The sequence below is a fragment of the Protopterus annectens genome, chromosome 2.part1 (assembly GCF_019279795.1).
Source record: "Protopterus annectens isolate FY-2018-M chromosome 2.part1, PAN1.0, whole genome shotgun sequence".
In the NCBI taxonomy this organism is placed as follows: domain Eukaryota; kingdom Metazoa; phylum Chordata; order Ceratodontiformes; family Protopteridae; genus Protopterus; species Protopterus annectens.
The window spans coordinates 1,198,505,304-1,198,533,287 of record NC_056729.1 but is presented as its reverse complement, the minus strand read 5'-3'; the positions used below and the strand labels follow the sequence as shown (position 1 = coordinate 1,198,533,287).

Sequence of the window (27,984 nt, the reverse complement as noted above, 5' to 3'; positions counted from 1 at the left end):
AACTTCATCTTGCGATTTTTGTAACAGGATAACCTGCATTAATAAACATCCCAGTGATAATATTCACTTCTTCCAAAAACTTTAAATCGCTGTTAATGATTCGGCTTGCTCTTATCAACTGCTCTCAGAAAATATTATGCTTCATGAATCTTAGATGATGGCTAAAAGGGTATAAATAATTGGTTGTAAATATATTTTTCTTGTACATCCAACTGTGGAACGTCTGACTGTAAAGGATCAATATTGATGTTAAGAACAAAAAAACTGACCATAAATCCTATACTTCCAATTGTGAATTTTAACCAGGGCACACTTTCATTAACCGCATGAATAAACAGCTTAAATAATTCCTTACCAGCTTCCCATATACAAAAAAGGTCATCTATGTACCTACAATAAACTTCAACATGCTTGAACAAGGGTAACCTAGTCAATACAGTTGTTTCCCACCAACATAAAACACTATTAGCAAAGGCCCTTAGCCTCCATTGCTACACCAGTCAATTGTTGGTAAATGTCTTTACCAAATGTAAAAACATTGTTACGTAAAACCAAATCCATTAAAGTGCTTATAATGTTAATAGTAATGTTAACTAAACAACAGCTTATTAATATACAATTTAACAAATTCCAGGCCCTCTTCATGGTCGATACTAGTATATAGCACAATCACGTCAACAATGCATAAAAAGGATTCCTTCCTGTTCCAGTTTGAAGTCTTTTAAACTGTTGAGAAGGGCCCAGGAATCTTTAAGAAAATAAATACTTTTGGACTATTGGATTTAACACCTTATACAAATAATGAGAAATAGCAGCGGTTTTATGTCTGGGGCATGAAACAATAGGTTTAAATTGTAGACAAGCCAAGTCTTTGTGTATCTTTGGGATACCATCAATTTTTCCTAACTCTGGCTTGTTCACCGTTAAAAATTCGTACACCTTGAAATCAATATGCCCTAAGTTAATTAAGTCAAATAAATGAGCATCCACTTATGAAAAACTGTTCCTGACAAAACCTTTGGTAATTCTGGAATAATTTTTACATCAGTTAAAAGTTTCAGCATTTCACTTTCATATTTCTGCTCTTCCATAACAACAAGTCCACAGCTTTTGTCGGCTTTCATGTACTGAAGACATTTGTACCCGTACAGTTGCCTCAAACTGGCTTGTTCTTGTACACTTAAACTTCCTAGGTTTACATTCGTTTCTGACCATATTATCAAAATCAGCTTCACAAGATTATAAACACGTTTAAGGTGTTATGTAGAGGACGGCTGAAAAAAATGTTATTTTTTTTTTCACACTACCATTATAGTTATTGTTCATCCAATCTGGATTATACACAACATACTTAAGATTTAGTTTGCTGGCATACAGTTTGAGATCATAGGTTCATAGGTTCATAGGTTCATACTAGGCTATCTGCCCGAGGGCATTTATAAGCCTAGCCCATAGTTTTGTGGCTTCGCCACCCCTTTAGTTTGGAGAAACTATGCCCATTATTTTGCTGTGCCTCTGTCGAGCAGTGACACTGAGGTAACCCCTGGGGTGTATCTGCGATCTCCCATCCATTGGTCAAGATTCCTCTTGAACAAGGCCAGCGAGGTGCTCTGCCTCACATAAACTGGGATTTTGTTCCATAGCATAGGGAGTCTTTGGGTGATGAATCTATCCCTCCAGCACGTCCTATTAATAACCGTGTCGAGGTTTAAGTCTCCCGCCCTTGTGGCTCTGAGGGATCTAGATTTTTTGAGATGAAGCATGTTCATCAAATCTGGGTTTGACATGGCCTTGTATGTCAGGCATAGGTCACCTCTGAGCAGGAGGTAAGCAACTGAATATAACTGGAGTTCTTTCAGTCGGGCAGCATAAGACAGATTTTTGAGACCCTTTATCCTTTAGGTGAGGAACTTTTGGGGCCTCTCCAGCTGCTGCAAGTGTCGGGTCAGATACATTCCGAATGGGGCATTGTACTCGATCATTGGTCTGATGAGTGATGAGTATAGGGAGACTATGACTTCCCTTGATCTAGATGTGAATCCCTTCATGATAAGGTGGGCAATGTAGAAGGTCTTCCTAACTACTTTAGCAATATGAGTGTCGAATAAGAGGCTACTGTCAACCTGGGTTCCCAGGTCCCTAATAACTTCTTCTGTGTTCAGGGGATTGCCACCTATATGGTAGCTAGGGGTAACCTTATTTTTCCCGAAGGGTATGACTATGCATTTCTTGGCATTTAACTTTAGGCCATGGCTCTGGCACCAGTTATCCATTTCTGAGAGACCCTTCTGAAGGATATCTGTGTTGGATGTGTTTTCAACTACGGCGCCCAGTTTGCAGTCATCTGCAAACTTTGTCAGCCATAACCCTCCTGTGTTTGCTTGTACTTCAGAAAAGTAGATGCCAAACAAGAGTGGGCCCAGGACTGAGCCCTGTGGGACACCACTTGTGACAGGCTTTGAGTCTGACATGGCGCCAGCAACTCTGACCCTGTGGGTTCTGTCACTCAGCCAGTTTGCAACCCATCTTATAATGTATGGGTTTACATTTAAGTTGATGAGTTTTTCAATGATACCCGAGTGAGGTATTGTATCAAAAGCCTTCGCCAGGTCTAGGTAGGCTGTATGGACTGCCTTTCCTCGTCAATGGCCTTGGTGACTGTTTGAAAAAGTCAACCAAGTTTAAAAGGCATGATCTGCCTTTGACAAAGCCAAACTGGGTTGGATCCAAAGTCTGCAAGTTCCCTATGTCTTTATTTATGAGATCCATTATGATCCTCTCCATGGCTTTGCAGATAAGGCTTGTCAAGCTAACGGGACGGTAATTTCCAGGGTCGGTGGAGGCACCGCCTTTGTGGAGTGGGACCACAGTCGCTGTGCGCCACTCCCTGGGTACGTATCCGGAGGTGAGACTAAGATTAAACAGCTGTCCTAACTGTGGGTTTAATTTCTCGTTGAGTTCATGGAGCACACAGCCGGGGACACCATCGGCTGTAGTTGGTGTTTTGGGAATAGCTCCCAGCTACAAATAGGGTGAAGAATGGGGAGAGACACCAGAACCACCAGTGTCAGTATGAGATGCAACTCCAGCATCACCGCTGAAAGTGATACTACTAGACTCAATCTTGTTATTTAAAGGTTCAGGTTCAGGATGGTACTGTCTAAATGGTTCACATCAATACCTACACCAGCGCCCCCAGACTGGTAACCTGAATTAGTGCCTTGATTACTTGGGAATCAATTTTTGATTACAAGCACTTGATTACTAGAATAACCCACAATACCCCTCTCAAGCTTCTTGGTTTTCTTGACTACCAGAATGGCTGTGTGTGTCAGCTTTAATCGAGATACCATCATAAAGTACTTTGACCAAAGTAAAAGCCTCATTTTTGATAGACTCATCAAGCTGCTGGATCTTCAGCTTAATGTTCTGCATACATCCAGTGTTATTTCTAATATGCTTTTTCATAATTTCCAGTCCTGTATTATTACACAATTCAACCAGTTCTTGTAGAGACTGTCGCCATAGAAAATCCCATTCGGGAATTTATAAACATGAAGACCCAAAGAACTATCTTTAGATCTAAACAACTCTGCAAGTACAGATGACATACTGTAGGGACTTTATTTTATATATTTTTTTTCTCCAATTCAGAAACTAGTGACTGACTTACAGTTAATTAAGCCAACACTGTTGTCTGTTAGGTGTGTGTGGTTACCAGTTCCTCCACCGTCAAAAAAAGGTTTGTTGTCAGGATTCTGGACAAATTTCATCACAAAACCAGGATCTGGAGAGCAAAAGCCTAGAACTGAAAAGGCACTACTGGACTTACTGGAACAGGTGTCATTAAAGTCCGAAGGTCTACTCCACCCACCTTGTTGCCGCATACCACATTCATCACGGCCAGTCTGTTCAAGACTGTGTTGACTTGTTCAGTTGCATTATAGAAAGTTTGAGACAGACTTTATTAATTAATTGGGAATAGAATTGATGCTAACATCCAAGTTAGCATCCCCATTGTTATCACAACCATTTGGTACCAAAGGAGAGAACGTGTATATATACACATACATACACACACATTATATATATATATATATATATATATATATATATATATATATATATATATATATATAAAATATATACACACTTATACATGTATGTTTGGGTCTACAAGGGATTACACACGTGGGAGAAGGGAGGTGGTGAATTCTGCAAGATGGTACACAATTCAAAAAATCCTGACTACATCCAAGTTTGTGCACTTTTCTTTACATGCAAGCTATATACTTGAGATTCAAATAACAGAACTGAAAGAGTTTACAAGGTCAAATATAATCTGATAAGACTAAAATAGCTAGCACAGCACTTTCCTTTTATTTTTTTGTACACAGATTCTTCTCTACCTCAAGACAGTGACAGACACATTTTAATCCAAGTCAGTTATCTGAACATCCCATGGAAGAATGCAATGTACAGTAAATAATGTCACTTAAGAAGCACAGCCTCCCCCAAACAGTCAATACCCTTAACTTTTTATAATCAATTCAGAATTGAATGCATTTTGTGGGATATGGATACTTCTACTGCAGTGACATCCTCACGCTGAAAAAGGTATATTACTCAGTCATATTGCTCATAAGTACTGACAAAAGATAGCTCAGCTTCAATCAAAACATCTGTTATTTTCTGTGAAATTAAAATTTAAGGATCTAAAGGCTGATTGTGGTAGTGACTGAATTTGGTCAACTGGTGCTTCACATCACTTACAAGTTCAAAAACTGTAAATCCAACCATGGTAACTCAAACAGGCTGAACACAACTTCAATCATTCTACTCCTATACTGTACTGGTCTCCCAGGACCGTCATTCTACAAATAAGTTTCATTGCTACAGTTCTTCTCTTTATGGCCATGCTGTTTAGTAAACAAAATTTCCTTGAACAGCTCTGGGCGGTAGCTTACCTCAACACATGGCATTCTCCCAGAGAAGTTAGCAGCAGTATAGCCATATGTGACATTGGCAATAAGTTTCAGTCCCAACTGGCGAGCATCAAGCAATCTTGTGAGGCACTTGTCATTCCTGTATGCCTTCATCGACTGCTTCACCATCAGCCTTGTCTTCAGAATTTCCTCAAGCATACTTGGCAATGTCCCTTTTCTCACTGAAGGCTAGTCAAAACAAACAAAAAAAAAAACCATTATATGATGTTTTTGTGTTAGTGCAAAACTGTACTTTCAATATTTACAAATACTACCATATTTTGCAATTATGAAACAATTAAAAGTTGCATTTGTTAGCACACCAAGTGGAAGTGGGATACCGATACAATACAGAATGTACAGGTAAAAATAAAGAACACAATCTCAAAAAGTTTTCTCATTTTGTTCTGAAATAAACTACTGGCACACCAAATACAGGCGGACATCACAAAATGTACTCCAGAATACTGACAGTCACACCAGTCAGGCTGCCTTACATATACCTATTATACTATGTACTAGAAACTATACATACATCTTGATAAGCTGTGGCCTTGTTTACATGTTCTGTAAGACATATTTTGGTCCAACACTATAGCTGTGTAAGCTACTCACAGTAACAGAAAATATTTGATCCCATTCTTCCTTCTCCAGAAGCCGCAACATTTGGATAAGTACTTGAATGGGACACTACACCGGGTCCGCATTTACTTAAGAATTCTTATTCCCTCCCCAAAACCTTTGGCTGTCTAGATCACATGATGCAGCAGAGTCACGTAATCATCCAGAATGCAGGAATCGACTTGTCAAGCTACTTTGGAACCAACACCCTAATATTAAAGCCCAGTCTTTCTTTGTCCAGATATCAGAATGTCAGCTAGGTCAGTTTTGGCCTTCACCTGATGATGGCAAAATAAGAAACATGGTGTCCACTTCCCAAGCCGAAGGACTTGGTACTCTGGAACAAAACTGGGGAAAGTTGTCTGTTCAGGGGAGGCAAAAAGATCTACCTGACAAGTACCCAACTGATGAGTAATGTCCAGAAAACACCTCCCTCTGCAGCATCCATTCATGAGGATGTCTCCTGGACCTGCTCAAACAGTCTGCCACTAGACCATTCTCTGAAGTGATGTAAACTGCCTGAAAAATCAGGTGATGGCGGACTGCAAAATCCCAAGCCTGAAGAGCCAGCCTGCAAAGAAGATAAAATTTTGTGCCCCCTTGCTTGTTGATATACATCATGACTGTGGTATTGTCTGTAAAAATCTTTAGAAGACCTGGAGCCTAAAGGTTGTGAAAGACCTGGAGAGCTAGAAGTAGAACCCTCATCTCTTTGCTACTGACATGGTCTATCTGTCGATGGACCAAAGACACTGGACTTTGAGGAACCAGATAGTCCAGAGGTTCACAGTGTGGCAGCCAAGCAGTCTTGAGATACCACTGAAATTTTCCTCTGAAACTGTGATTAGAAGCATCCGTGTACAGCTGCCAAGTAGGGAGAGGAACCTGAAAAGGCAGATAATGGATTTAGTGAAATCTGATGAAACCACCAGCGGAGCTTGAGCTTCAGACACAGTAAAAGAGGGACCAGACAGTACAGAGGGTGATGGTGCTGGAGCCCAAACAGCCTTGAATTACCACTGAAATTTCCTCATGTGAAGTCTGGCAAAAGGAACCATGAGAATGGTGGATGTCGTGCACTCCAGGGCTTGAAGAAACTCCCTTGCAGGAAGGACTGGAAGAGGAAGAAGAGACTGGAAAAAAGCAGTCAAAGAGAAGACATTGGGAGGCGGGAGAATAGCCAACTTAGGGATGGTCTGAAGCCTGCAATCCAAAAAAAAAATCATCCTCAGAGAGTCAACACAGACATTTTAAGACTGAGGGTGAATCCCACACTGTGCAGAAGTAGCATAGTGAAGTATTGATTTTGAAATAGGAACTGTTGAGAGGGAGCTTGAATTAGAAGATTGTCCAAATAAGAGAATATTTAAATTCCCTTAAAGTCATCTGGAGAACGCAACCACACAGGTACAGACATTTGGTAAATACCCTTGGAGCTGTGGATAAGATAAAACGGCAGAGCGGAAAACTGATAATGAGAGGAAGAGAAATGTAAAAACTTCATAAAAAGATGGTGAATACGGACATGTGAGTAAGTGTCCTTCAAATCCTGAGATATTAGAAAAGCTTGAGGAAGGAAAAAAGGGAAGTGTCTAAAGAGACAACATCATGAAGGAAGGAACCTTGAAAAAAGTGTTGAGAAAAGATAGATCTAGACTGGGCCTCCATGACCCAACCTTCCAGAGAACCAGAAAAGTACAGTTTTGTACCTACCATAAATGTAGATGTTCGAAGATCCACATTGCTGCAGTCCTTACATATGGGTAGTCCGCTGTCCTCGGTCGGCCCGAATACCAAAGTGTAAGGCTGATGTCGGTCAAGGCGCTTAAAACTGACATCAGGACGTCAGGGTACAAAAGCGCATGACCGACGTCATATCCTCAGTCTTTTCTTGCCCCAGATGTCAGAAGGCCCTAAAAAGAAAGGCCAAAACCAAAAGACAGCAAAAAACCAACCAACCACCCCTGCACTAATCCTATTTACAATATTCACAACCCAAACCACACAACCGCCTCTAAGAGGGGAAGGAGGGAGGGTAAATTGGACTGCAGCAATGTGGATCTTCGAACATCTACATTTATGGTAGGTACAAAACTGTACTATGTTCTTCATCTCACATTGCTGCAGTCCTTACATATGGGTAGAATCCCAAAGCAGAGGTAAGGGAGGATGGCAAAACTATAAAGCATTAGGAGCTGCCAAAATGCCCTGTAAAATTGCAGTGGCAAAACCAGCCCTAGATTTAGAGTAAAGTGGAAGGTGGTAATGCTTAGAGAAAGTATGCACTGAACTCCAAGTAGCTGCCTCCAAAATATCTTTAGTTGCCACCCCTTAAAAAGCTGTAGAAGTGGCAGTAGCCCTAGTGGAATGAGGCCTAATCCCAGCTGGAATCTCCTTACCATGATGGGAATAACAGAAAGCAATACAAAACCCAATCCACTTAGAAATAGTTTGTTTTGAAACAGGCTTGCCCTGAGAACCCAAAGCAAATGAAACAAATAACTGCTGAGACTGCCTGAACCCTTTAGTTCTGCTCAAATAATATCGCAACTGCCTGTGTATATCCAAAGTGTGCAAAATCTTTTCCCCTTTATTTTGGTTTGCATAAAAAGTAGGCAAATGAATAGTTTGGTTTAAAGCCACACTAGAAACCACTTTAGGCATAAAGGAAGGATTAGTACGCAAAGATACCCTATCCTTATGGAAAATTAAGAAAGACTCAACCGCCATAAGGGCCTGTAATTCAGAAACCCTTCTCGCAGAGGTAATGGCCAACAAAAAAGCAGTCTTCCATGATAAATATTTCAACTCGGCAGTAGCTGCAGGCTCAAAAGGTTGTAGAGTGAGTTTCTCCAACACAAAATTGAGATCCCAAGCAGGAGTAGGAGCTCTACGTGGGGGTCTTATATTCTTTGCCCCTCTAAGGAATTGCTTAAACAAAGGATGAGAAAACAATGGTGGGTCATAGTCATAGTGAGCAGAAATTGCTGCAGCATGAACCTTAATAGAGGAGAAGGACAAACCTTTGTCCAGTAACTCAGTAAGATATTGAAGAGCCACACTTAAATTAGGCTTAGAAACATCAAATTCCTTTGCTGTACTCCAAAATAAAAATCTCCTCCATTTATCTGCGTACACTTTCCTTGTACTAGGCCTTCTGGCCTCCAAAATAACATTCAAAACTTGCTGTGGAAGCTGAGACCCTCCAGGGTTTAAAACAGAATATGCCAGGCTGTTAGGTGTAGAGAGTGAAGTTTGACATTGAGTAAATGACTGTTCTCCTGAGACAGCAGGTGTGGAATCGAAGGCAAAGGCCATGGAGGCTCCCGTACCAGACTTCTCAGTAATGGGTACCAGTGCTGTCGAGGCCAATCTGGAGCTATTAAAATCACCTTTGGCTTGTCCTGTCTGACCTTCAGGAGTACCTTTGGGAGGAGAGGCAGAGGTGGAAAGGCATACACATGAAGATTGCTCCAATTGAATGAGAGAGCATCCACTTTCCAAGCTGTGGGATGAAACCTTTTGTGCAAAACTTTGGCAGCTGGTAGTTTAGTGGAGAAGCGAACAGATCTATGTCTGGAGTTCCCCATAACACTGTCAATTTCTGAAATACATGAGGATCCAATTTCCACTCGTGGGGATCCATAATTTGTCTGCTTAACACATCTGCTAAGGAGTTCTGTGCTCCGGCAGAAACCTTGCCTGAAGATTTAGCTGTAAACTGAGAGCAGTCTCCCACAAAATCATTGCTTGTCTGCATAGAGGATAAGAATCGTTCCCCTTGCTTGTTGATGTACCACATGACAGTTGTGTTGTCTGTTAGAACCAACACCTGCCCTGGAAGAAGTAAATCCTTGAAAGCTATTAATGCAAATTGGACTGCTAACATCTCCTTCAAGTTGATATGTAGATGTTGAAGTCTGGCAGGCCACGTGTCTTGTACCCACTTTCCATTTAGATGAGCTCCCCAAGCTTTGTCTGAGGCATCTGTCGTTAGAATCTGACTCGCCTCTGGCCTGGTCACAGAGAGTCCCTTGTTTAGGTGACATTCCTGAGCCCACCACAAAAATTCCTTTTGAATGCAAGGTATTATCTGAATGACAGTGTCCATATCTTGGCAGTGCTGTGTCCATACATTTTTGAGATACCATTGCAGCTTCCTCATATGCAGTTTGGCATTGGGAAGCACCCGAATACAAGATGCCATGAACCCCAAGGCTTGAAGGACTGTCCTTGCAGTCAGCCTGGACTGATGAGACAATTGATGGAAGTAAAGAGAAAGATTCTTTTGTTTGTCCGGGGTCAAAAAGGTCATCTGGGATGCTGTATTCAGTCTCACACCCAGAAAGCACATGTCCTGAGAGGGTACTAGACTGGACTTTATTTCGTTCACAGAATACCCCAGGCATCTTAGCACTGCTATCACATACTGTAAATGATGAAGAAGTTCGTCCTTTCCTTGGGCCAGAATCAGGCAATCGTCCAAATAAGGATAGATTTGTATTCCTCTTAGCCTGAAGAAAGCTATCACTGGAGCCAGAACCTTCGTGAACACTCTGGGCGCAGTAGATAAGCCAAAGGGCAATGCAGAGAACTGATAATGAGAAGTCCCAGCCCGAAAACGCAGATACTTTCTGCAACTGAGCCTGATAGGAACATGAAGGTAAGCCTCCTTGAGATCCAGAGTCACCATCCAGTCATCTTTGCCCAGCAGAGGTAAAAGCTGTTGTAACGTCAACATTTTGAACTTGGGAATGTCCAGATATGTGTTGAGGATAGAAAAATCCAAGATTGGTCTCCACGTGTTCCCTTTCTTTGGTACTAGGAACAGGCGAGAATAAAATCCTAGGCCCACTTCTGGCAGAGGGACCATTTGTATGGCCCTTATTTGAAGTAGCAGAGAAATTTGTTTGTGAGCCTCTAGTCTTTGCTGAGGAGGAACGTCCGGCATGCCTTTGAAAGGAGACAAGGTATGGAAATAAAACTTGTAACCTCGGTGTATGATATCCAATACCCATTTGTCTTGGGTAATCAAATTCCAATTTTCCTTGAAGAGTGCCAACCTTCCTCCCAAAGGAGCTGCCAGGCAAGAAGGATCTGGCAGCTGAAAAGGTAGGTCATTGGGCCTGTTTACGAAAGGACTGGCCCCTGCCCTCACCCGAAGATTGTGCAGGTGAACTCCCTGTTCTAGGTCTGAAAAAACTCTGAGCTCTGCCCCTACCACGTCTAGATCTACCCCTAGACTGAGAATCATAAGAAGGATACGTCCACCCCTTAGCAGGCCAATTCCTACTAAACTTTGGAGGCTGTACTTGCAAAAAATCTTTAACAGCCTGCATGGACTTAGCCTTGTCTTCCATTTTCTTCAAGACTTACTCCACAGGTGAACCAAACAACACATCAGACTGTAAAGGAGCATCCAAAATCCTTGTCTTAACATGGTCAGATAAATTCTGATCCCTCAGCCATGCGTGCCTGCGAAGAACTGAACCAGTGGCAGCCACCCTAGATGAGGCCTGTACAGCATCAAAACCACATTGTAAAGAATGCTTACCCACCTGCTCTGAAACATGCACCAAATCTTGTAACTCTTTACACTCAATGCCTTCCGCCAGAGCATCCACCTTAGACTTCAATTGAGAAAGAAGATAGTTTTGATATTTCAACATATGAAACTGGCAATTCAAAGCCCTCATAGCTAGGGTAGAAGATGTATAGACTTTCTTTCCCCATCTATCCAAAGCTCTGGCCTCTTTATCTGGAGGAACCAGATTTTTTACAACAGAGGCCTTGACACCCTTAGGTCCCTGACTAACAGTTTCTGGGTCCGCCCTAGGACTCTTATAAAGATATTTATGAGCCTCAGTCACCCTGTAATACCTATCCGGTTTAACAGGAGCAGGAGGCAGAGAATCAGGATTAAGTGAAGCCTCTGCAAACACATCTTCCACAACATCCAGAACAGGAGGTATAGCCAAGGGCCTATGCTGGGGCAAAAGCAAAAATTCCCTAAGCCTTTTCCTGGAATCAGAGAAGTCCTGACCTTCCCACTTAAAATGTTCCCTCATGGAATGAAGAGTCTCTGAAAAGAAAAATCCTCTGGAGGAGAAGCAGAAGGAGTCGAATCATCTGCATCAGAATCAGAATAAGGAGAGTACTCCTGCAAGTCTTCAGCCAAGACTCAGAAACATCCGAAGCCTGCTCAAAACTCCCCAACTCTGGCTCCACCCTAGGCCTCTTATCAGGAGGGGCAAAGAACCTCTAATCAGAGTAATCAAATCTTCTGCCATTTTAAGCATGTGCTTCTTGGGCACAGACTCTGCTGCACTAGGAGTGACACCAACAGAAGCTAAACCTGGCCTGCCTCTGGGAGAAGCCTTGGAAACAGAAGGAGAGGGCCTAACCACCCTAGGAAGGGAGGGAGTACAGTAACTTGGGAAGCCCCTTCAGCCTGACCTGCCTCCTGAGGGGCCACATCCTGCAATATCAAAGTCTCCCCTGGGACTCCAGAGAAGCCTCCGGAACCACCGGTTCCACTGACGCCTAAAGAACCGACATCCGGACGGACGACTCTTCTTGCCTGGGTTTAACTGCTTTGTCTTTGCGCTTCTTGAAGAAGCGGGCGCGGAGAATCCGGCGGCATATTATAATTGCACCACTTCCAAGACCAGCCTAGCACAATCTAACCTTCGCTAATAGTGCGCTTATTGAACCTAGCACAAAAGCGACACCCAACAACGCCGTGCTCAGGCCCCAAACAAGGAATACACAAAGAATGATAATCCCTATGCGGTATCTGTTTCCCACAAGAAATACAGTTATTCACTTTTTCTGACATCCGGTAAAACACTGAGGCAAGAAAAACAAAATATTCTAACGGGTACTTAGCCAACTTTGATTCGGTCTGAAACTCCGAACTCGAAAAATTTCAGAACGCCGAACGGCACTTGCAACGCTGCTTCTGCATCGGACCATGCGGCAAAAAAGACTGAGGATATGACGTCGGTCATGCGCTTTTGTACCCTGACGTCCTGATGTCAGTTTTAAGCGCCTTGACCGACGTCAGCCTTATACTTTGGTATTCGGGCCGACCGAGGACAGCGGACTACCCATATGTAAGGACTGCAGCAATGTGAGATGAAGAACATCATATTGGAATAAAAACCTTTTCCTGCTGTGGCAAGAGAACAGGTTGGATAGTTCCCTTTCCAATCAGATCCTGCACAGTGAAGGGAAAATGAGGAAGATGGCAAGGAGGAGGCTGAGGAAGGCTGGAAAATGGAAGAAGGAACTTCCAAACCATAAAATAACTGTTGAATATAAAGGAAAGAACCCAGGTGTCTGTGGTTACCTGGTGCCAAACAAAGGATTAGCCTGAGGGACAGAGGAATCTGTCAGAGGGGAAGGGGAGACTAAATAAAGAAGGTGTTTGGCCTCTAAAACTTTAATTGGGTTTGTCTGTGAAAATCTCCTTAGTAACCCTCTTGCTCCTAGCAGGTTGTCTGGCCTGCCACAAAAGAAGATTTTGATGGATAGTTCCTTTGGAACTTAGGTACTGGGGGAAAAAATTTGCTTAAGGTCTTGCAAACCTTGCACTTATCCTGAAAGGTTTAAAACAATTTTCCAGCCGCAGAGCCAAAAGATTCTGGCTGTCTAAGGGAAAATCTAAAAGTCTGGCCTTAATGTGCTCAAGTAAGGCCTGAAGGGGCAACCAATAATTTCACCTCATGACAGGACCATCTGCAGCTGCCCTAGAAGAATCATCAGCTGTATCATAGCTGCATTTATTGGAATGGTGAGCTACTTGAGAGGGAGAGCTTAGAAAAGAAAGCACAGAAGTCTTAATGTATGAATCAGGCATATCAGTCAGCCCCCCCCCCCCCCCAGCTGGAACAGAAGAGCTAGGACATATCTAGTCATATGGGATTAATTAATGGCCCTAAAAGACAAAGCAACAGAGATACCACTTTCTTTCCCCACACCTCTTTATGTATACCAAAACTTTTACACCTTTTGGCTGTCCTTGTCAGAAGGTGGAAAGCAGTTTGGATGGCGTATTTGTGGATATGAAAACAACAGCAAGAGTAGAAAGAGGACTTTTATACACGTATTTATAAACCTCAGGAACATTATACAATCTGACTGGTTTCTTAGATGCCAGAGGCTTAGAGTCAGGAGTCTGAGAATCTGCTGTAAACGTATCCAAAAGAGCAGTTAAGACGGGAGGGACTTCAGAGGGTCTGTTTCAGTCCCATCTGCAAGAGTTCATAACATCTCTTTTGAACCAGACTGAGAACAGTCCCACTTGAGATGTTTCATCATGTGGATAATTCTTCAAAAGGAAAGTCAGGGGACAATGATTCTTCTTCAGACACCATGTTCAGAGGAGAGAGGATACGGGAGGAATATGTTAAGGATTCTTCACCAGACACCAACTCTTTAGCAGAAGAGTCAGAATCCTTAAGTCTCTTATGGGGGTGTCAGGGCCATAAGGGCATTAAACAGCCCCTGAGTAAAGTCTTGCCACTCTAAGAGGATCCTTAGCCACAGTAACCACGTTTGGTTTTCTGTTTCTTTTTTAAAGGAACATCTGCTTTAACAAATCTAGGAGGTTCAGACATATGCCTAGATTCATGGGGGTACCAGGAACCTCTTCCCTAACTAAAATTTGTTGAATCCCCCCAAGGGCCTTCAGATATAATCAGCTGTGGCTCCCCCTCTACATCAGTACCAGATGTATGCTCAGCCTCAGCAGGCATGGAAATAGCTCCTTGTCAGCCTCCAACTGGGTTGCAGCAGAAGGAATTAGCATTGGGACCAGATGGTCATTGGGTTAGTCATCCAACCTAAGGGAGACGTCTGGTGGAGGGTGGACAGCAGTACATTCAGTACGTGCTTTTTTCTTAAGTGGAGGCTGAACTTAAGGATGAGCAGATTCAGCCATGGTACCCTGAGCCAAAAGCTTTGGGCACTGGTTTCCCAAATAAACTAAAAGAGATAATACAGGGCTGCAAAACTTCTTTGGGACAAATGCCTGACAAATGTCACACTGAGCCAGGTCATGCATAGCAGCAGCAACAAAAAAAAAAAAAAAAAAAAACACTTTTCATGTCTATCTTTAAGGGGAATTTGCTTCCTACGCTCACATTTTCCATTCTTGGATGACATGAAAACAAACTACAAGGAGGAAGAAACCCCAATAGGGCACTTATCTTTACAAGCATCAGTAAATGAACAAGCTCAGAATTCAGTAGTAGTGTTCAGAGTAAGGCAAAGTTGTTCTCAGGATTAGGCGTTCTTACATCCATTATGTACCTAATGCCTTGCACATAGGATATATGTCTGATGTACAACTCCCGAAAGGTGTAAAGGTTTTGGTATACTGGCTGGACATTAGGATATCCTCAACAGGCTATCCTAAAAATAAAGTATACTGCAACAGTGATAAGGAAAGACAGCTGCTGAAATGCAGATACTAGGCTCCAGCAGCAGGTATGATAGTCAGCCTGTGCTACATTATCAATGCAGTCATGCCCTGAATTCATGCGACTAATTACATTCTCAACGCTTGGTAAATGCAGGACCCCAGGATCAACTCAACATCCACATACCATCCAATGAGTCATCATTTCAATGCAGTACTAAGATAAAACAAATACAAATAAAGACTGAAAGAACAGTCAAAGGAAACTCCTGCACACAGAGGAATCAGGTCAAACATCTAGTGTCATGCTGAGCACTCCACACAGCTATAATTACTTACTTCTCTCATTCCTGTCTCAAAAGAAACACAACAAGGATGTTCATAATGAATCTGTTAACTAACAAACAGGATCCTCCCTGATGTCTCCTACTGTTGATTTTCGTCTCTTCACCAGTAGGTGCTCAGCATCGTTTTGCAAAACTGCCCATGCTCGGGTTGCAAGGTGCATCAACAATGATGCACAGTGTGGCATCATGAACTGACTACATATTAAGTGCGGATGTTATGTCCCTTGCAACATAGTGAGCAACATCATGCAAATCAAGAACAAATGTATATCTGCCACATGCACTCTTAAAGAGACAAATATATATTTCCCTAACTTACAGGTGAATCCAGGGTAGAATAAGCTGAAGAATTACACCAAGACCAGTCAGGAGCACCCATCCAGAAGACCTAACTCCATAGCACAGATAAGGAAGGTAACATACAAAAGGAGCACTGTGGGCTTAAACAGCCCCAAAAAACTATGTTTGTTAAGGGCAGACTAAGCATGGACTGGAGGCGACTACTAGTAAAACTGAAAGGGCTAGACCATAGCCAAGGCTAGTGGGTAGAATGAGGAACGGTTCTCATTCTACATGGGGTGAAGGCAATTAAAGATTATGCACTTCTAGTATGCTAGGAGGTAAAGTATTATTTTATTCAACCAGCAAACCAGACACTTCTGTAGAACCCTCAAAGAAGGTTCCACAACTCTTTGGGAATGAGTAGAATGCGAAGCCCCCCAACCACAATTTACTCATGTTCATACTCCCAGGAAAGAAAGTACAGTTGTGTAAGAACGTAACATAACAGTAGATGCCCCACTGATGACTGCTGTACTATGCCAGATGGGTTTTCATTGCTGACATCCAGCTGGGGTATCAAAGCTTTAACTTTCCCTGTAGCATACATCTGCTGTATGACCTCAGCTTGCAAGCATAGGTGTTCACTAACGGACATATGAGCATAACTCCTTAGACTGTCTCCAAATCAGCAGCTTGAAGACATCTGAGAGATTAGTAGCAAGCTAGGAGAGATGAAGTAGGAGATGACAGGGCCCCCTCCGTCCTAGGGTCTGCTAGACAGGGCAGGTACAAAGAAGAAGAAGAGAAGAGACCACAAAGGGGAAAGGAGTGTGGGAAGGAATACTACAACAGTGATCAGTAGGACATGTACTGTTAAGTTCTTACACAACTGTACTATGTCCTGCTGAAATCACCATTACAGTACTCCAAACAGATGGGTGATTCATAAACCTTAAGGGAACAGGAGGGAGGATGGTTGAGAATGGTAAGAACTGCCCAATAGTCCAGAAATGACTGACAGCAAAGGCAGCCCTGGATTTTGAAAAAGCACCTATTCAGTAGTGTTTAGGTGAAGGTGTGCACAGAAGGCCAGGTAGCAGCTTCCAAAATTGTCTTAGAATCTACACCTTTGTTGAAGACACCATAGATAAGTACTAACGTAGCTGCTCATGTGGGCCATTTTAAGCCTAGCCAATTTCCCCTTCAAAGGTGAGAATAATCAAACCCTATACCTTGTGTCTGTGAAGCAAACACCTTAACCATTACACCAACTCCCAACCCTAGAAAAGGTCACTGCTCTGGAAGAGAGAGCCCATGGAAAGCAGGACAATGTTTTGTCATGGTACGAGTAACAAAAATAAATGGACTTAGAAAACCAGTTTGTAATGGTTTGTTTAGATCCTGGTTGGTCCAGATTAGGTTCCATGAAAGAGACAAAGTTTAACTTACAGAAAGATTTAGTCTTGTCCAAATACAATCTTAGCTGCCTGTGTACATCTAGGGAATGTTCTGTGGGTTAGAAAGGAAAGTGAGCAGACTGATGGCCTTATTGACAGACATTTAATTTACCACTTTAGGTATGAAAGAGGGGTTGATACTCAGGGACACCATGTCCTTATGAAAAATGAGGAAAGCAGGGCCAACCATGAATGTCTGTAGTTCTGAGACTCTCCTAGCAGGAGTGAGAGCCAGTAATGGAATAGTTTTATAGGTGCAAAATTTGAGAGTAAAAAAAGCAGCTGGCTCAGGAGGAGACGCACTACATTTTTCTAGCACAAAGTTAAGGTGCCGTAGTGGGGCCAACAGGTTTCCTTGGGAGGGTTTAAGTGTAGCACCGTTTTTAGAAATTGTCTGATCTCAAGCCTGGACATAATAGGCAGGTTGAGGGTAAGGCAGGCTGAAATATCTGAAAGGTGGGCTTTGTTATAGGAGTAGGCCAGACCACTTTTCATGAGCTCAAATATATAGGATAAGACAAAGGAAAACCTCTGATTTTTGTGGGATCTTCATTACATGCAACTATTTTGAGAATCTCTTCCATCTGGCTATGTAGAATTTTCATGTGGCGAGTCTCCTTGCCTCCTGGTGAAGCCAAAGCATGTCCTCAGAAAACTGGGGTCTGGAAGGGATCAGAATTCTATTACCCACTGGCTTAGGTTGAGGGATGATAGGCAGGGATGAAGCAGTGGGCTCTTCTGTTGTGTGATCAGGTTCACTTTGTGGGTAGCTGGTGGTGATTGCCCCTGGCTAATTGATAGAGAAGGTGGAAGCAATGCTGCCTTGACTGAAAGGAAGTCACAACAATTATTTTTTATTCTTTTTTTTGGATCTTTAGTAAAATTTCTGGTAGCAGAGGAAATGGAGGGAAGGCAAACAGAAACTTCCCTGTCCATTGAAAAGAGAGTGCATCTGTCCTCCATGCCAAAGGGAGAAGGGCAGCTGTGAGATGCACTCTGAAGGAAGTAAATCTATCTGTGATGTTCTCACCTGTGGACTATGTCTACGAAGACCTGTTTGTTGAGAGTCCATTTGTGGGGAGTCTTCTATGTACCTGCTTAATGAGTCTGCCAGGAAGTTGTCCTGTGATGGAATGTATGGTGCTCGAAGGTGATATATTCATCTGGGTAGGCACGTCCTAAGCTATCTGAGCTTACCTGCACAGCTGGTATGACCTGGTTCCTCCTTGCTTATGTGCCACATGACTATAGTGTTTGTTTGTAAATACTCAAAAAAGCCTTGGTTTCCACAGGTGGGTGAAAACTTGAAAGGACTGAATGAGAGCCCTCAACTCTTTTAGGTTGATGTGTTCTTCCTTGAGGATGGACTGCCAACAGCCCTAGACCTTACAGATGCTCATCCAAGCCTAAGCCTCTTCTGAGGGTCTGTGTACATTTCTTGACTTGGGGGTTGTGTCTTGAAAGGTGGTCTTGGATTGAGGTTCACCTGTGTTACCCACCATAGGATCTCCTTCTTGAGACAAGGCAAGAGAGGGATCTGTGTCTCCAGGGAGTGATAATGTTGGGACCATGCATTTTTCAAGTACCACTGAAGTTTCCTCATAAACGACCTGGATAAAGGAAGCTTTGGGATGGTTGCAGCCATGAATTCTAGTACTCTTAAATCTCTCCTTGGCTTAACAGGCTTTGAGGGAGGTTAAGAAATGGAAGCAAATTGTAAGGTTCTGCACACCTCTGCCTGAGGTGAGACAGTTTGCATCTTTCTGATGTCTAGTCTGCAACCTAAGAAAATTAGGCCCTAAGGGGGCTGGAGGGAAGATTTTTTTTTTAAGCTAACCATGAATCTCAATTGCAAGAGGAGGGTGAGAATGAACCAGAAGTGATGAAGTAAGACCTGAGATGCATGGACAAGCAGATTGTCTAGAGGGAAATATATGAATTCCCTGAGTCCTGTAAAAGTCTATACAACAGGTACTTGGCACTTTATGAATATTCTGGGGGCTGTACAAAGCCCAAAAAGAAAACCAGTAAACTGAAAGCGAGATGAGCCAATATAAAACCTCAGGAATTTCCTGCCAGAAGGGTATATGGGAATATGCTGGTAGGCCTCCTTCAGATCCAGGGAGACTAGAAATGCCTGTGGGAGAATAAAGGGAAGAAGGCTCTGAAGGAAAAGCATTTTTGAAAGTAGGAACCTTGAGGAAAGTACTGAACATAGAGAGATCCAGTGTGGGTCTCCACTGCTTTTCTTTTCTTGGAATCAGAAACAGTTTGGAGTAAAATCTTTGTCCTACAAACTGAAGAGGCACTGGTTCAATAGTCCCTTGGAACTGCAGTTCCCAAAGGGTGGGAGGAAGAAGGTTTAACTGACTGTGGGGGTGGAGGTGGGATGCTTTTTAAGAGAGTAACTTCTTTCCAGGACATGGAATAACCCTTTTATATGACAGAAAGTACCCACTTGTCTGTGGTAATCTTTTCCCAGTTTAAGATAAGCTGAGTTAGCCTTTTTGAGAGGGGTAGGGAAGGACCAAAGGGGAGGGGTTTGGAAAGATAGTGACTGTGACTTATCAGAGAAGGGACCTGGGGTCCCTTTCAAGTTTTTCTGGAAATCTTTTCCTGGGTACCCTCTTGCGTTTCTGGGAAGGTCTGTGTTTTCTTCTAAGAAAGAAAGTAAGCTTGGATGGCTAATTCCTCTGGTATCAGGGTACAGAGGTGAGAAGGATTTGTCTGCAGTCTTTCATTGTTTTAATTTGCTCCTGTAAAGTTTTGAATAGGCAAGCTGCCTGTGGTTTGAACAAAATATTTTTGTCAAGAGTGGAATCAATTAGCTTAGCTTTGAAATCTTCTGGCACGGGCTGGCTACATAAGCAGACATATCTACAGATGACTGTACCAGCAGCAGCTGCTCTGGAGGAGGCCTCAATAGATTATAGCTGCATTTAATAATGTCTGGCCACTTGAGTGGCCCGATCTACCAAAAAAAAATGTTGCTTACACTATATATATATATATATATATATATATATATATATATATATATATATATATAGATATATATTGCATATGCATCACTGCCTTCTTTAAACTGTTAAGGATTGCTAAAAGGTACTTGGTCATCTGTGTCTGACAATTTGTTGCCCTGAAAGCCAGAGTAAAAGACGTGTAAACCATTTTTCCCCCAACTATTCACAGCCCTGCTTGTCCTTGTCTGAAATTAGAGCATTAGCATTAAGTAGTAGCTTAGAAAATTTGTCAGAAGATAAGGAAACCATTGAAGGGTCAGTTATAGGATTCTTAAAGAACTTTAGGTACTCTGGTAACGTCTAGAATATGCCTGACCTTTTGGGAGCAGGAGACTGCAAGTCTGAAGGTGAAGATGTTGATTGAAAAGATCCAAAAAAAGGCTACCAGGAGTGAAGGGACAGAGAAAGGGGCTGGAGTGTCCATCTCCAAAAGAATGAACAAGAATAAGAGAATCCTCATCACCTGAGGGAATCTGGCTAGGTGAGAAGATTTGAGAGAAGTATGCCATTGAATAGTCATCAAAATATGAGGAGGAAGATTCCACAATAACCTTCTGAGGAGTTGGAGGAGATGCTGTAAATAAAGGCAGGTTAAGGACCATAATGGCCTTGAACAAGTTCTGAGAAAAGTCCATCCACTGCTTCCTAGGAGAAGGAGGTGAGGAAACATGCTTGGTTTCCTACTGTTTTTTCTTTGGGGTTACGTCTGCTTGAAGCAAGTGAGGAGGCTACTACCCGTGACATACCTCAGTCAGCTTGCTGGGAGTCTATTCCCTAACTAAAATTTGCAGGGTGCCATCAGAATAATGATTTGTGGCTCCCAATCCTCAGTTGAAATAACAGTTTCTTTGGATGTGCAATCCTGACATCACACCAGCTTTCAGCAGGGTCGCAATAGAGAGCACCTGTTAGAGTAAGATGTACTGTGGGCTGTCCAACCTCTGCAGGTATGTTGGAATCAGACTGGGCAGACTGAGCATCAGACGCATGCTTCAGGGAAAGATTTGGTACCCTGTCCAGATGTCCGTGGTGAAAACCCATCTATTTGGAATACTGGAACAATGATTTCAGTCAAGACATCTGGGAAGACAGAAGACCTTTTCAGGGATGCAAACAACCTTTTCAAGGGAAAAAGAAAGAGAAAACAACCTTAATTAACTGAGGAAGGTGTACCCTCTGACAGTCCTAGAAAATATAATCTCAAAGAGGAAGTGCAGCCACTAGGAAAGATTACTTGTGGGTAAAACAACATCTCACTGGACTGAAGGACAGTGGCATACTTTTCATAAAGTAAGTTTCACAGGGACAAAAAGCTGACCTCCTAAATGTGGAGGCTTAATCAGCTGAAGCTGGGCCTCAATCCAGATTGTCAACTAAAACCATGCAAAGTACCTACTCCAGCCACCAAACTGAACACAGATACAGCAACATGAGATCAAACCCTTGCAGACACTCACAGAAACTGCTACAGTGGCATCAAACACCACTCCATCCACTTACTGAATAGCCCCCACCTGAAGTCAAATGGACAGCTTTGTGGTAGATTCTGACTCATCCAACGGGGAACCACTAGTGTCAGTGGGATCCTGAGAAGAAGGGACTTGGGGAGGCAACAAAATGAAAAAGATTATACTTTACAAAAGAATAATGAGTCTGGCCAGGAACTGGGAGACTTCCCAAGCTACTCGAGGGCAAATGCAATCCATGTCTACCCTTGGCTACAAATGGGATTCAAACACAATGATCACATCCCTGAATGCTGTTGGAAACATGGATTCAGCAAGAGAAAGGGAACCTTCAGCCAATAAAGGAACACACCAGAAGCTCAAGCCACTCGAGGGCAACAGCAACATCCAATGACCCTTAGCCATGAATGGAATCTAAACTCAATAACTATATTCCTGAATGCTGTCAGAGGACATGGACTCAGATTAAAGCTTTAACCAGGAGAAGGACCACACCAGCAGATCCCCTTCTGTCCCACTGCCTCACCACAAAAAGGGACAGGTCATGACTTCCTCCAAAAAAAAACAAAAAAAAAACATACAGATGACCTGCCTTTGGGCAGCCCAAATCTGCATACCCAAAACTAACATAGTACTGGAATAAGTACTGATGTGGCCACCCAGCTGGAAAGCTCCTGTGCATCTGAAGTGGTGACATCGTGTAACTGGGGGGGTGGCAGCAACTTCTCCCATCCCATCTGCAGATCAATGAACAAATCACCTATCAATCCCACAAATGAAGAATCAGCAAAAGAGATTCCACAGACAGGAGTGTCATGAGAAAAGCCCAAGCTTCCACAGGGAATCAAAGCAAGGCAAGCTCCTTCCCTTGCCTCAGGGGATGAACCCACACTAAGATGGGTGGGCAATGAAATGATGTTTTAGGCTTTTTAAAGTTACGTATATTTAAGTATTATGTCATGTGATTTTTGGTGTGCATTTAAGTGGTTGAGGGTATGGTATCATTTTAGATCTGATAAAGTCTCATTTGTTATAGACAAAAGTGTGTTCAGCATGTTTTGAACATAATTAAATGATTGATATTATTGGTACTGTTGCTACATCACAGAGTCTTTCACCCACAGTTTGTTCTTACGATAGTTTTTTTTTTTTTTTTTTAACTTACTGGTTGCTGCAGACACATTCTTTCTGGAAATTTCAATACTAGTAGAAATGGTAGGAATGTACACAGTAATCACTGAGGTTACTGATGGACTACAGCATCCTGTGGAGTCTGAACTTGTCAAGGGAATTACTGAATAGGAGGAGGAAGCAAACAAGTCATAGCAGGGCTCTCCAAAGGAAGTAGATCATTTTATCTGTCACAAGACTGAGGGGACCACTTCTGCGGTATTATCAAACGTCTGATGAACTTGTTTGCTAGACAACTGTCTTAGCCAGGAATGTGTTTTGGTATCAAAATACAATATGAACTGACTACCCAGTCCCATAACCTCAGAGTTGCCTGACATAAAGGACAAGGATATGTTTACTCCTCATTTGTAAATGTATTGCACTACTAACATATTGTCAGAGTGGATAGCAAAGAAGGTCATGCAGACCCTTCATTAACATTAAGGCTAACCACATAACCAGTACATTCACATTCCTTAGTCAATCTAACCTAAATAATGCCCCCTGCCCTGAGCATCCTTTCTAGTCTGGTGGGACCTCTTGGATGTCTCGCTTTTTCCAGAGGATTTGCAACTACTAACCTGGTCACCTCTTTTCACTGGGTGAGATGTCTGGGAGTGGAAAGAAAGTCTGTAATGACAGTGACTGTGGGGATAGAAAAGGTGAAAGGACAGCCTTCTGCCAAGTTGTGATTACAAGTCCACCAGAAAAGATGATAGCAACATGCTTGAAAGACATGGATAAAATGAGTCAGGATAGGATATAGAAGACCAAAAGATGCGAAGGGTCCACTGCAAAACTCTCATGTGTAATCTAGCAATGGGGACTAAGTGTATAGTTGCAGCCATGTGACTACTGCTACTGGTTGGGGGGGAGGGGTGTTAAAAGCAGATGAACTACTCCATAAATGGGCTGAATCCTCACTGCAAAGAGAAGCATCAATCTGCAAACTTTATCCATATGGCAGCTGATAAATATGTCTGCCTGTGATAGCACCAACTGGGACACTGTGCTGATCACTGATATAGGAAAGAAACAACTGTAGTAAGTATTCCCTTGTGGAAGTCAATGCCTTCCATGTGGGGCAGCCAAGAATCAATTGTCTACATATGGAACACTCTGACCCTGTGTAGTTTTTGGTGAGTTTCCATTGCTGCCATGCATTTGATAAACACCCTGGGGGTTGTGTCAAGAACAAATGGGAGGGTTTTGAATGAGCAGAGGCTAGCCATTACACTGAAGTGAAAGAACTACCTGGATGCCTTGACAAATTTTTGTGTGTAGATAAACGTCCCGAAGATCCACAGAGCACATCTAGTTCCCTTCCTGAATTCAAGGACAGAAGAACTGTACAATGACCATCTAGAATTTGGTTTTCTGCATGTACCAATGTAGCCCACTTAATTCCAGAATGAGCCCAGGTCGAAAACTCCTGATCTTCTCTATTGGCTGGGCCTCTTGGATGTATTTCTTTTTCCAGGGGATTTGCAATATCTAGCCTGGCCATCTCCCTTTGACAAGGTGGAACGTCAGGGAAGCAGCTGGGGAGGGGAGGTGAACAGGATCATGTAACCTCTAAAATATTATTTCCATGATCCATTTGTCTTGCAAGATGCCTTCAATGCTTTGATGTTTTGAGACAGAGGAAGGGTTAACCCCTGACTGCCTCTACAGGTGGATAGACAGGCAAGTCTTCAGGGATTCTGTGATTGACTCCCACAGGAAGGACTATAGAATTTTTGACTTTGTGAACCCCCTCTGACTCTAGCACAGTGTCTGTATGTGGGACATTCGCAAGACCTCTGGAATTTTTCTTGTAATACTGCTTAAATGTTGGCTGTTGTTATTTTTAAAAAACATTAATTATCCACACTTTTCTGGTTCCTGCTGAAGATCTGTTCAGGAGAGGAGAATTTGACCATTACAAAGATAAGTTTCTTCCTGTCTTGCTCACTCTTAAGAATACGGTCTTTCACCAAGGAAGGATATCTTAGTTTGGTGCAAAGCCACATAGCTATAAGCCTGGCATGCCTCCTCATGGTTACACCAGACCTGCCTGCCATCACTGCTCCACCCACTGAGTTATGGATAAACCTCATGTACAGCAGTGATATGCTGGTCATTTCTGCCACCTCTGACTCTAGCTTGCAGTGTAGGTCAAAATTGGACAGCTTCTTCAATGTATTCAGAATCTTGTCTGTTAGGTCTCACTGACAATGTGTCACAGTAATCCAATGCTTATATAGAGAATGTACCTAATATGTAGCTATGTTTACCAACTCAATCCATAGCCAAACATTCCCTGTCTTGGATAAGAATCAAAGGTCTCTCTTCAGAGGGCTCTCTCTTAGTGACAGCTGTTACTATAATGGAATTCAGGAAAGATGCCTAACTCCATGCCTATCAGTCCTTGGGTGTCTGGTTGATCTTATCCAATTTCCTTGGGATAGCCTCAGACACATCAAATTCTTGACACACTGTCCACTACGAAGTTCATCATGATGCAATCGCAGGAGGGACTACTTAATTTGTAGGAGGAGCAGAGCAAAAGCAAAAGCAAAAAGCTTCTTGCAATATTTCTAACTCAGTGGAATCTGGGTCTACTGGCCAAAAGCTCCTCTATCAGAAGGCACAGTCATTACCACTAAATAACCAAACACTCACAGGTTACAAATAGTAAAATCTAATTCTAAAACAGACAAAGCTCAAAGACCACGTTCAGATCTTCACACTGATATTAAGCAGAGCTGTTAACAAATGTAAACATAAAACTAAAGTAAAATACAACGAAAAGGCTAGTGACCCCAAACAAGCTTTATTCAAATCTTAGCGCCTCAACTTAAAAGTCTTCATAGAGATTAAAAAAGCAACAGTCACAATCAGTTAAATACACATCCTCATTAACACTTCAATTAACAATTAAAGAAACATCCAATACAAGGAAGAGGGTCGGAATAAGAGGGTTTTGAACCCTTCTGCATCTGTGGGACAGTGTAGCTCAACACCATTAACACCGGAGATTCAAAGTGCGGTAAAAAAACTTGAAAAACTTATTTAAAGGGATTTCAGTACAGCATAATGTATTTAGCCTCCAGCATTATGTGGAACTTGATATTTCTCCTATGAGGTTAAGCGTCTATAAAAATCCTTAAATCCTTTGATGCCCTTTTACCCCTTGGATGCTGAAGATAAACAGTTTGAATTACACTGGAAGGCTGTAGCACACTGGTGCATGATGGAATGGGTGGCTATCTTAGTTGAAAGATTTAGTAAGACGACGACTGATAAAAGAGGAGATTTCAAAAGTTTGTTCTTTAGAAACGCAACTTAGTCCTCCCTGATTTGAGCAACTAATGGGAAGTATAAATGAGAAGCTACAGGACTTTTCAAACGATTTTATTCAACAAAAAACTAAAAAAGTTCAGAAGAGATGTCCGTGATTATTAGCTGTGGTTCAGTATTCAAAACCAGAATTAGTAAAAATAGACATCAAAGAGGTGGGCGAGAATGGAAAATGACTGGATTACCAGGGTGAGAGCCGATGTATCACTGGGTCTTAAAACTGCCAACTTATAACCTGTGTTGAAAAGGAAACAGCAGAAACTTAAGAGCTGAACTCTTGCTAAAAGAAGCTAGTTTTCTATGGAAATTTTAATGGAATTCTCTAGTTACAGACTACACATGCTTAACAAATGCTTGCATGTATTGTCATTTGTCAAATAACATCAAATACTAAAGGGCCTAAGTCAACGGCAGACATATGTGGGAGTAGGAGAGGAAGAGCTAACAGTAGGAAAGTAACTAACAATAAATAGTTAATTAGGCCAAACAATATCAATAACTACTAATATTTTCTACAAAAAAACTTTATTTCATGAAAAAGTACTTGACTGCCCTGCAAAAATAACTCATTTAACAAACTCATGCTCAAGCCTGGGACAGCTTTTTATATGTGGTATGCAACATACTAGATGTGGAGATGACACGGAAATGTGTTGCTTTATGAGAGCAAGGGGAGAAACTTGAACTTAGGAAAAGCTCCAAGGGTGTCAAGTCATGCCACCTGCAGTGCTTTGAAGTGGTCAGACTGAACCATGTAAGATAAAAGAATGAAGAAAATACAGTTGTGTAAAATCTTACCATAATGGTAGATTTCCTTATCTTCACTGTTGCAGTATTCATTATCATAGGAAGTTACTAGGCTATTAGCCTTGAGGCCCTTACAAGCCTAGCCAAGAATTTAGCCTATATTCCAGCAAGTCAGCACCCTATGCCACTGTCAAGCAGGGACACAGGTGGAATCCCAGGGGTGTATTTTCTGTTCCCCATCCAGTTATCCATGTTGTGCTTAAAAAGATTTAATGAGGTACTCTTTCTTACTTGGAGAGAGAGTCTATTCCACAAAAGGGGGAGCCTCTGGGACACAAATCTGTCCTGCCAACAAATCCTACTGATGTCACAGACCAGGATGAGGTCATGCGTGCGGGTGACTCATGTGGAGCTTGACTTGCGTATATGCAGCAGTCCTATCAGAGCTGTGTCTGAGATCGCTTTGTATGCCTGACAGAGGTCACCTCTGAGGAGTCTATAGGAGAATGAGTAGAGTGACAGGGCTTTTAGCCTATCTGTGTAGGGTAGATGTTTGAGGCCCTGGATTTTCCGGGTGAGGAAGCTTTGTGGTCCCTCCAGCTGTTGCATATATGCTTAGTCAGGTACACACCGAAAGGGGCACTGTACTCAATTATGGGTCTGCTCTTTAGGGGCACAGGAAATTAACTTTCTTGGGTGGCGCAAGCCAGGGAACCATGTTGGCTAAGCTTACTTAGCCCCTTGGTCCGATAGCCTAGTACCTACCTATGAACCTATTATAAGGGAAGAATTCAGGGGTATTATGACCACCTTGTCCCTGGATGAGATACCCTTACTAATGAGGTGGGCCATGTAGAAAGCTTTCTGCACAATGGAGGCAATATGGTGGTCAAAAGTCAATTTGCTATCAACTTGGGTGTCCAAGTCCCTCATGACTGATTGCATGCTTAGTGCCTTATTATCAATGTGATAATTTGTGGGGACGTCATGCTCCCCAAAAGGGATGATGATGCATTTTTTGGCATTCAGTTTGAGGCCATGTTTCTGGCACCAGTCATTTGTTTGGGTGAGACCCTCTTGGAGGATGTCCACATCACTAGGGGAATTGATGACCACA

At 42.4% G+C, this 27,984-nt stretch overlaps 1 protein-coding gene across 1 annotated transcript in view; it reads right to left on the bottom strand.

Moving 5' to 3' along the window:
• REV3L (REV3 like, DNA directed polymerase zeta catalytic subunit) overlaps window positions 1-27,984 on the bottom strand; it is a 2,860,434-nt gene that overhangs the window by 512,679 nt on the left and 2,319,771 nt on the right. The window contains exon 25 of the mRNA XM_044062729.1: window positions 4,968-5,174. Coding sequence (XP_043918664.1) covers window positions 4,968-5,174 — 207 coding nt within the window. The remainder of the gene's footprint in view (window positions 1-4,967; window positions 5,175-27,984) is intronic.